Source organism: Pygoscelis adeliae, unplaced genomic scaffold (genome assembly GCF_000699105.1).
Source record: "Pygoscelis adeliae isolate BGI_AS28 unplaced genomic scaffold, ASM69910v1 Scaffold149, whole genome shotgun sequence".
Lineage (NCBI taxonomy): Eukaryota > Metazoa > Chordata > Aves > Sphenisciformes > Spheniscidae > Pygoscelis > Pygoscelis adeliae.
The window spans coordinates 2,612,823-2,624,399 of record NW_008825494.1 but is presented as its reverse complement, the minus strand read 5'-3'; the positions used below and the strand labels follow the sequence as shown (position 1 = coordinate 2,624,399).

Here is an 11,577-nt window from a genome sequence, read left to right as displayed (position 1 = left end):
TCGGGACCCACTCCAACAGGTCCGTGTCCTTCTTATGCCGAGGGCTCCAGAGCTGGACACAGTACTCCAGGTGGGGTCTCACCAGAGCAGAGGAGAGGGGCAGAATCACCTCCCTCGACCTGCTGGCCACGCTTCTTTTGATGCAGCCCAGGGTACGATTGGCCTTCTGGGCTGCGAGCGCACATTGCTGGCTCATGTCCAGCTTTTCATCCACCAGTACCCCCAAGTCCTTCTCGGCAGGGCTGCTCTCAATCCCTTCATCCCCCAGATGCTATGGATGCTAAAAGTTCAGACTGTTCAAAAGGGACTAAACAAATTAATGGAAAAAATCAACATCAAAAATATTAAAGCCTATTAAGTTATGTGATGCACACATATGCTCCAGCAGAATAAAAGGGGGAATCTAAACACACATTCACATTCCCCCATACCACCACCTCTGGCTCAAAGTCTATAGGCTACAGATAAAGTCCCATGTTTATGATACATAATTATTCACTTGGCTACTGCTATTTATGCTGTTGCTGTCACAACATTGGACTAGACTGTGCTTTGGTTTGAGTCAATATAGCCAACCTTAAGCATATCATGACTAAGAAAAAGAAGCCCAAGAAAATTAAATACTGCTCTACTTTCTGTAAGTTTTGAACAACCACTTCAAAGGGTTTCCTCTTTTTCTCCCCATATCCAGGGCTGAACACATCGACTTCTCTCCAGATCATGTAAGACGCTAAAAAACAAATATTTTCAGAAAAGAAAACTGATGAAAGTAGTAAAACAAGACTTTTAGGAAGAATCAGAAGAACTGGTTAATGAACACACAACCTGGTAGGAAAAGGATAGGGGGAAGATGTTCTAAAGAAGCACTCATGTCAAAAATGAGGCCTGAATAGTTCAACACTGACATCAGTTAAGAGCTGAATATGAAATGGATGAACACTAAGATGCAAGAGAGAAGTAAAAACACCTTAAAGTCAAATAATGACTTACCCATGTATTTATTACTATCTTATGCATTTTTACAGCACTTGGCATAATAAGACCATTCCAAAAAAACCCCATGACCTCTTTGCCCTGTTCTGGCAGAATAGCAATCTCAGCATAAATTAGGACTAGGGAAAGCATTTTGCTTCTCTGAACTTGTGCCAGGGTGACAAAACAAGCGCGGAGCTGGAAGACGACAAAAAGTACTGCTTCTCAACACATTTTATGAACAGGTTTTTTTGTGTGCTCTCAAAATCTCTCAGCCCTCATGGGGGAGGGACGTCACAAGGCCCACTGACCTGGATTAGCCTGTTGAAGTTCAATAGCATGATCCTCCACACTTCTTGGCAAAATAAGATTGTATTACAGTACTTCTAAAACATAGATATACACTGTCTAATGTCTAGATACTGTTTTCATAATGTAAGACTATAAATCATTAAACTCAGTAGAAATAGTTCAGGGTATTGACCTGAAACACAGACTTTAAATGCCTCTTCAGTTCTTTTTGTAAAGTAATGCTAAGCTCATATCTCCAAATTATACCTTACTTGTAAAGAAATATAAAACATAAATGAAAACATAGTAAGTCTTTAATTCTTATTTGATCAGCAACAATATATTTAAGAAACAATTCCCCTTTTCAAAAGTTCCTTCATGCTTTTGACAGGCAAACGTTCAAAGGTTCATTTTATTTTTATGAAGGATGACAGAAGAAAAGCTTAAAACAGTTTTCCTCATTTTATGAAACACTTATACAAAGTATCAAAACTGAAGTGATTCTCTGTATTTTTTTCAAAATTAATTACCAAGCCACAAAAACTAAGGTGGCTGAAAAGGCAGCTGTTAGCTTTATTTCTGACAAATACAAAACAAAAAGTTACCTACAATCATGAACAAAAGCCACCTGTAACACTTCTATAAATAAACGGCAAGTGTGTTTGTAGTATTGTTTAAGAATTTGTATGTCACAGCTAGGTGATGCAAACTTCAAGCACAAATGGTAACAGAGACCAAGGAATACAAATTTATTCGATAAAGTCTTCGTAAGTTATTTATAGAGTAAGTATCTATATGTGCGCCAATAAACCATACTATATATAAGCACTAAAAGTAAGTACAAGAGAGTAAGTTATTTCTTTCTGAGAACTCCAAATGCACATATATCCCTCTTTTTCTAAACAACTGTTTTTTCAATTTGTAAGAAGTAATTGGAGGGTGACCTTAAAGGCCAGGTCTTGTCCCAAACACCTTGGACAGTTAGAAGTTTGGTAAGATACTTGGTATTTAGATTACCATTTTGTAAAATGGTTTTATTTTACCCTTCAGCAACAAACACTAAATAAAAATATAAAACAAAAATAATGTGACCTTCAGCTTACATCTCTTCAACACATTCAATTCTCGCTCCCCCTTCCACTGTAGTGGCAATTCTTTTCATTCCTCCTACACTGCAAAATTCTGTCCCACTACTAGAGTGACAGCAAGTCCATCTGTCCTCCTGTCCTTAAGAAAAGGGAGCAAGCTGGCTGGCAAAGAGCAGTGGACAGCAGACTGGCAGTTGACCTGTGGCTCAGAAACAAATAGCTTCCCTAGCAAACAGGGCTACACAGATGCAGATTCTGGCACTGAAGAGACAATACTTTTCCCAGGGATCTTCAAGTGCTTCTGGGTGAGGGGAAAGGAAAAGAGGCACAACAGATGTCTCCAAAGTTTGTACATGCCAACATCTGAATCAGGCAGTATCATGCACCAGAACTGTAAAATAAACCACTGAAGTGAAGCTTCTTCTGATCTGCTATTTTTAAACGTGTACAATTTTAGACAATGAATTGCTGCTCTGCAGTAATAAACAGCCATGAACTTCAACTGGCTTCAGTATCAAAATCAGTATTTTATAGAGCCATACATGAAGATGTGAACACACAAACCATTTTTCCACTGCCATCTTAGGTGAGATTACTGTCAGCAAAGGTCAGGACAGACAGTTAATTGAACTAACCATTTCAACCTTCCTCCCATGATTCACTCAAACTTACCTACCAGATCATGAAATCAAAAAGAAGAATCACCTATTAAACCTTTATTGCCTGCAGAAAATTCAGTCCTCAGAAACTAAGCAATTTCTTTTTAGTGTCTGCAACTGAAAAGAAATATTCTGAAGACATCGTAACATTTCACTGTATAACTGCATTTGTTCCAAGTCAGTTTATCACTCCTTCAAGCAGCATGAAAGATGCAAATTGACTCTTCAAGTCATGAGTCTAATTAAATCTGAAAGTAATTATAGTAAATGTTTAACTTCAATCACAGTTAACCACTTATCCAACTTATTCCACTAACCTAACAGATGCATCTGTCAGCAAGTACATTTGATCCAATTACTTCCTGATGCTACAGAAGTAGTGATCAATATAGAATACATAATGCCTCAGTGAGAATGACCAAAACAGCTGTAATACCTGGTTGTTTGCCCCACACCCAACTCTCAACAATTGATTTGGCCCTGTAAGTGGGCAGCGGAGTCTCTTCTTCATCTTTCTTTTCTTTGTCGTTTTGCTCTTCTTTCTTTGATGCAGTTTGGCATTCAGTGCTATCATCTAAAGAAAAAAAAAGAAAAGGGGGGGGGGGGGGGGAGGGAGGAAAATAAAGACCAGTTAAGCTACTTTCCCCTTGAATTCAGTTCTAGGTTAGAAATGTAAAGGTGAAATGCCCAGCCCACAAGTTTACAGCAATACTGTCTACCATTAAGAGTACAGGGTGGGGGAAAGTAGTACTTTACCATGTTAACTGTCACAGGTGCTAGGTCTCATGTTACATTTCATAAGACAGTGACCTTAGAAACCAGAAATCACTGCTGCAACCTCCTAGGGAGGATGAACATTTAATATCAATACCATCACGTAAAGATTCGCAAAGGATTTGCAACACACAGTATCACAAAGGATGCACTTTAAGTCAGATTTTGCTCCCAACTATCTGCATTTCTGTAGTATTTACTTGTTTTCATATTCCATTTCCAACACAGAAAAAAAGACAGCAATTGCCTTAATTTCAAAATCAAGGAGAGCTATATATTGGCATTGACACTAATTTTATGCAGCAGTATTTCAACATCTGTAACGTATCTAGCATATTAGTAATTACCAGCAAGTAACAAAAATAATACCACCACTTTCTGCCCAAGCAACAAAACAGCATTTGCAATCCTTTTGAGATTACTTTCATAAAGACAGAACGCAGACATTAGTCACTTACCTCTGTAATCAAAGGCCGCATGAAAGTCCCAATTTTCTAAACACAGTAGAACCAAACAGCTGGAAGTCTCTCCTTATTCATATTGGGGATACGGATTTCCAGATCCATACCTCCAGTCAGTTCAATGCACAAGACTGCCTTGCAATTAAGGGCCACATTGGCAACTGCTTTCCTCACCCTGACCTTCTTTCCTAAAAATATCCCCCAAAATTTCTCAAGTCCAGCATCTGCAACTTACCCATGAAGAGTTTAGTTCCAGCCATTTTCACCAGGCTCTTAAAAATGACTGGTCCTCCATTCCTATCTGCCAATCTAGCCTACAGAGACTGTCCCCCCCAAAATGTCCTGGCCACAAGAAGCCAGACAAGCATTAGAATTTTGTCTTTTTTCCTATCTCACCCCCCACACCAGAAACATATGCATTTGTACTAGCATATTCCAGAAGACAATAATAATCAAGAGGTTTACAGCTGTAGCCAGACACAGCACATCTGATTGCAGCCTGCCTCAGACTCACCATGACCCCACTTGGAGATCAAAGGCCCTCATCACCTCAGAACATACAAAATATACCTATCACAATGTACAAAAACATTCAACTATTCTTTCCATCTGGCCTGAAAAAAATAAATGCCTAATCCGGTTGTAACTGGATCTGTGATTGCCTCTTTGTTAAAAATTTGTTAGACTGTAGACAACAGCACCTCCTAAAATAAACCTTTTTAAGGTGCCTTAATTATAAAAGTTTTAAATTAAAGCCAATGTTTCCTAACCTATAACACACACTAGTGCTCAGGAGGTGGCAGATGAACACTGAAGGAGAATAGGGAAAAAAGGAGACATAACTGCGGCATGCATGCTGCAGCTGAGATTGTGCGCTAAGGAAGGGATAGCAAAGTCAGCTGAGGACAGGAAAAAGCAGTTTGGATATCCCACTTGTAAGTGGCAATCAGAGAGTATAACTGTTTCTCTCAAACGCCAAGGAACAGCCAATAGTACAGTAGTCATCAGCATAACACGTCCAAAATGTGACTGAATCTAGCTGTTTCTACTCCAAGGCACAAGCACATAATATTAAAGGCACAGATTCCATTATAGAGTTAAATCAGCTACTAAGGACCCTGTTTAGCCCCAGTAGTTTGGAATATTCCCACAGTAACACCGTTATCTCACTGTTTCTCCACTCACCCACACATCTAGAGACACACTCCACAGGTCTGGGATTATAGTTAGTGGGTAGAAGGGTGTTGTGCCAAGACACTACGTTTTGCAGGCAGCCGTAAAAGAACCTGTTACGCTTTTTAACAGATCCTTGGCAAAGGATGGCAAAGGGCTGTGAACATAGACATTTTGCCCAACTCCTCACTGCAGATAGAGAAGGTCCCAATCCAGGTGGGAACTTGGAGCTTTGTATTGTATAAAAACAACTGTGACACGCAAATCCACAAGGGAGGATGTTTGGTTTTTTTAATTGTTTGTATGAACAGAAAAGGGGAGCAATGAGAGAAGAAGTGGGAAGGAGCTGAGCTAAAAAAATCATATTAAAAGCCCATGTCAAATTGTTCCACAAAGACTTTTCACTATATTTGCAAAAAACCACTTGCCCCGTAAGGGACAAACTTCCTATCAGTCTAGATTGAAAGCAGCAACAGAGACGTCTTAATTGTGGAAGCTCAGTTATGCTTAATGAAAGGGATTTTTAAAAAGGGAGCCCCAAAGATTTTTCAGGAACAGGAACAGGGAGGAAGAAACCTTGAGTGAAGCCAGCACAGGCCAAAATAACAAGTAATAAGACAGTTTTCAAAACAATGCATGTAAAAACACGCTGCAGTGTGACAACCTGTTTTAACTTCATTTTTCTCAGACCAAAGCATGAATATTGTGGTGGGGAAAAACAACCATGTAACATTTCCCTGAAAGAACTTTCTCTTAACTATGTTTTGGTTTACAACCTTACGCCTCCAAGCTGAAGCGGGTATCCTTAGCCAGTCAAAACTGAGCAACTGAAGTAACCATCCTCAATTAGAAGTTAGCTCCCAAACCGAAGCGCAGTAGCTCACCATGTGTGCTCTGTCTTGCATGGCAATAGTCTAATCCAGTATAAACGGAGGATAAAAAGGAAGCAACTAAAGGTGGAACTTACATTTCATATTCAATGAAGAAAGTAAGTGACACTGCATGGTTGCCACCGGCACCTGTTACAGTATGATCTTGTGCTGCTCTTAAATGCCAATGAACCTATATAGTTAGGAATCCCTCAGCAGAAAGAAAAAGCCTGCAACAGTTTCCCAACAGATGTTGCCACTCACAAGGCAAAGAGTTACGCAGTACTGTTATTCTTATTATGAAGATGTGGTTTCTGCCAGCCTCTCTGGAATCGCTTGTGGCATTTGGACTATATTATCTAGTTGCAGGTGCAATACTGAATGAGGTTTGCGGATTCAACAGCACTAGGCTGACAAAGGTCCAACTTTCAGGAAAGGGGAAACAGAAAAGAGGAAGCCCACAGTGTTTACCAAAGGCAGGACAGAGGCATGGAGATGACAATTTTATATTTTTGCCCTGGAACTTAAAATAGCTAACTGAAACAGAAATTCCCACCTATACAGAAGTTTGAGGAATCAGAAATAGGTTTGCGGATTCAACAGCACTAGGCTGACAAAGGTCCAACTTTCAGGAAAGGGGAAACAGAAAAGAGGAAGCCCACAGTGTTTACCAAAGGCAGGACAGAGGCATGGAGATGACAATTTTATATTTTTGCCCTGGAACTTAAAATAGCTAACTGAAACAGAAATTCCCACCTATACAGAAGTTTGAGGAATCAGAAAAAAAAAAAAAAAAAAAACACAAACACAAGAGACCTGTGTAGCTGGCTGATATGTCTTAAAAATTTATAGTAATGGTTCTCTAACTTAAAAATTTAGTAAGAATAAAATTATTTATTGCTTTTTATTATTTTCAGTACATAGCTTCCAGTATACAAGATACTAATCTCATCCAAATTTCCAGAGGGCAGGCTGATTATCTTTTAAGTACATGCCATGCTGCAAGTGCACCTGTATTTCAACATCACTACTGTCACAGCTGTGTCCTCAGATGATACTTGGAAACATGCAAACACATTCTGCTGAACGCATTTATCAAACATGTTTTTCTGAAAGTGCCACGAAGAAAAAACAAAGAGGTTATTCCTAACCAAATGTTCTTGCTAACAGGGGGGAAAAAAAAAAAACAAACCCACACTATTTGCGTATTCTTCCTAGAGAGAAAAGGAATGCTTTTTGCTATCAACAGCATGTTCTTCCAGTCTATTGCCACTGCTGATATCCACCAAAAGAATGAAGTGCCTCTTCTGGGCAGCCCAGTCAGCATCAACAGAGAGCTACATCACTAGTCAAGAAAAGGAGTTACAATGGATGGGCATAAATCAAAACTTCTTAAGACAGACTGAATAAAAAGGGCTACTTACAGCAACCTCTCTTATTTATCTCCAAATTAGTCAATTTAGCAGCAAAATCTGAATATTGAGAGTAAAATATATTGCTTTTAATATAAAAGCACTGGGTTTTATATAAATCTCATTACTTGTATGTACTTCTCCCTCTCCTCTTGAATTACACTTGTAGATCATTTATGCAAAAAAGTAACTACCAACTAAACAGACTGATATACTCTAGATTTTAATTTCATGAAACTCAATTTGACCTGCAAGTTCAGAAGTGTAAACTGAGCGCCAATTTTTCTGGTTTCATGATTCACTACTGCCTAGTGGAATCAAATATACAATCTGATCGATGTTGACCAAAAATAGCCTTGATTAGCTTTTTCTTCTCAAAGCTTGAGTCTAGTAAGATGGTCGTATTTTACCAATCCTGTAGGCCAGCACAATGGCATTTATGTAGACTAACTTCACTGAAAGAGAATTCATACATTAATTCTAAGAGTTAAGAGCTGTATATAAATTTCTAAACTACTGTAGCTTTTCAAGAAATAGATGTTTTAGAAGTACCTATGTAGCAGAACATAGAGACTCCAGCTGTGGAAAGGAACAGATGCGATCTGTGCTATATAATACCTACACTTAACCCCTCCAGAAGGAAGGGTGAGGGGAAGGTGTTGTTTTAATATTTATCTTTGTTACTCACTATCCAAATCTATCTTAATTGGCAATAAATGAAATTAAATTAATTTTCCCCAAGTTAAGTCTGTTTTGCCCATGACAGTAACTGGTAAGTGATCTCCCTGGCTTTATCTCAACCCACAAGGTTTTCCATTTTATTTTCTCCCTCTGTCCTATTGAGGAGGGGCAGTGAGCGAGAAGCAGGGTGGGTAGCTGGCAGCTGGCTAAAGTCAACCCACTACAATACAGTACCAGAAGCAACAAGTGGCAGTCTTGCTTTAACAAAAAAAAAAAACCCAAAACCAAAAACAAACACACAAAAAAAACCCACCACGGATATCAGAAAGCTTTCAAAAACTTCACCACAGCTTGGACCACTGACATTTTAAGGTAAAATAAATGCCTTATTTCTAGAGTAAACAGTCAGAATTTCTGTATTTTTAAGTAACAGTATCCTACAGCCTTTAACACTTTATATCTTTTTGATCCTTCGAAGTTGTGTATGTACATACATCCAGCATTTAAAAAAAAAAAAAACCTTCACATCATTATTCAGAATAGGTGTCCCAAGTGTGGATGAACATGTGAAGTCACAGATGATTGACTTGCTTAGCACTTCTGGTTTTTTACTTCATACCGCTCTCTACATTTTGGATCAGAACTGATAGCTTGCATTTTCCTAGTTGGTATTTCAACGATTCCCCTGAAAACAAAAACCAATTATACTATGGCATCTTTCTATAAGCTTTCTCATAATCATTGAAAGCACTACAGCACCATAACTAACAAAAATCCCAATTCTCTGTGGCTACTTAGCTATAAAGATATTGGAAGAATAGTTTTCTGTCAAAGACCAGCACAGGTGCAACTCTAAAAACAATGTGGAAGTATCTGGCACAAAAACTGCATCAATTTTATCTGTTAAGCAGGTATTTACTTTAACATATTGTCTTTATTATTATAGATGTTTGTTATCTTTTTGCTACATGAGAGCAGAGTGTGTTGAATCCTTATACCACAACCATCACAACACCCCTATCACGAGCTGTCAGTGAATGGGAAAGTGTTTCCCACGGTTCATTTAGGGGACAATCCTTTCCTTCATTGCATCAAGTTTATGATGCCTTTTAGTAATATACATGAAACTAGCCAATCCTAAGAAAAAAATATTACACTATCTCCACTCATTTCATGAGCAGCTGCTGTAGTAGCCTTTCTGATAAGATCAGCTGTATTTTCATCCAGTGTCAACAATAATATTCAAAAGGGCCAGCAGCAGCAGAAGGACAAAAAAAGTTTTCTAACTCTGAAACAGTTCGGAGCATAATTCTAGTCCTAACTACAGCACGCAGCCACTCACAACCTACAAAACTTATACTCTTGATAAAAATCATGTATAACTCACTCTCCTCTCATAAACTATTTATTATAGCTTCTTTCCTGTAGAAATAACTTCCTCTAGTCAAAAAGACTTCTCCCTCCCCCCGTTTTTTAAAGATGACAAATCATAGGTACAAAAAAAAAAAAAAAAAAAAAAAAAAAAAAAAAAGAGACATTCTCTCCATAAGGAATTGAGCACTACTGGTTTGAAATATCATGTCTATCCAACAGTACAGTTCAGGAAGTAACAGAAGCTGAAATAATAATTCACTGCTACCAAAGGCAGTATTTCCACCCTTCTCCTAGACAGAGCCTCATTTATTCGGGGGTCACATATATTACTGACAAAACTTATCTGACCATTTGGTGAGCCCATTTCAGCCAGGTTAGGAAACATAAACCTTTTCCTTTTTTGACCAGTTTAATCTTCTGTTCAATAAGGAGCAAAAAGAGCACCACAATCAGAAGAAGGAAAAAAGGCAAGAGCAGAATCCCTCCATTTTGGCATAGCCCATCATGAAACAAAATCCACCTCCACCAAAGTAATCTCTCTAAATAGATGCATTACTCTGCCACTTGCAGGACTGACAGTGTTTGAACTGCTCTCAAGTACACTACAAGACCAAAAAAAAAAAAAAAAAAAAAAAAAAAAGCACTACCTTCTCAGTCCGATTGTGGACAGCTTTTTAGCTGACCTTTTAGCTACTTTATGAAGACTGTAAACAAAATTAGAAATAGCAGTACTGGCTTTACCCCATTCCTCAATCCACTTCCTTTAAACAAAGGCTTCAGCTGTAAACACACCAAGCATACCAAACAAAAGGACACTGCCAAGACTCTCTCATAATAATACGCCTAGTTATGAAGTTTAATTTCAAAAGGCTGGAACAGATTTAAGCCTTCATTTGAAGGCTTAGACGTTACCTTTCTGTATGCTTTTAAGAAATCAGTTTTAACTGTATTTAATTCAAAACATGAACACCTGCAAATTGTATAGACAGGTGATGATAAACGAAAGTTCTGCAACAGTATAAAATTTGAATTCCATTTTCATCATGGCAATGAAAAAAAATGAACAAAGAAAAAAGCTAATTTAAAAATCCATACCTTTTCTTGGAGGTAGTTCACCACTTTGTGTTAACTCTGTTCCAGGATATACAATCTCCCCATCTTTTACCATTTCATTCCACAAGCCACATAGTCCATCTCGTGTAAAAGCGAGCTGTTAAAAATAAGATATTATACATAGTTACACACAACAATTTTCTCTCAAGCCAACTCAAGCTAACATTTAAAATACATCAGATTTTATATTTTGTCCCAGAAGAAAGAAAAACACACATATGACCTCACTAGTATACTCATTGCGTGTGTGTATGATAGGGATCTTCAGGATCTCTGATTCTCTAGCTATGCTATTTTCAGACTAAAAGCGCAAAACAATCACTTTTAGATAGGCTCAAATACAGCAAGATGAACTTTCTTTCGGTGAAAAATTCTCATCAAAAGCATAGATTTGGTCACCGCAGAACTATCCACACATTCAAGATGACATCATGCAATAATCGGAGGGGCATGGGGTGGGGTGTCCTTTTTCCCTTCAGGAGAAGCTACCCAGACAAAGTCACAACACGGGGAAGCATGAATAAAGTCAATACAGTCCCCTCTCCAAACCAGCAACTGAAGAGCTCGGCACTCAACCAGAACACATGACATCAAGGCACAGATTCATAAACGTATTTAACCAGTTCAAACTGGTCCTGCTGTGCAAAGCATCTCTCACAGCCCTCCCTCTTCCTTCCAGCTGCTACAATGCCTCCTCTCGCATGCAGGCT

The 11,577-nt window shown here is 38.4% G+C and overlaps 1 protein-coding gene across 1 annotated transcript in view; it reads right to left on the bottom strand.

Moving 5' to 3' along the window:
- LOC103923044 (E3 ubiquitin-protein ligase HERC2) overlaps positions 1 to 11,577 on the bottom strand; it is a 117,075-nt gene that overhangs the window by 95,255 nt on the left and 10,243 nt on the right. The window contains 2 exon segments of the mRNA XM_009331291.1: positions 3,447 to 3,584; positions 10,850 to 10,964. Coding sequence (XP_009329566.1) covers positions 3,447 to 3,584; positions 10,850 to 10,964 — 253 coding nt within the window.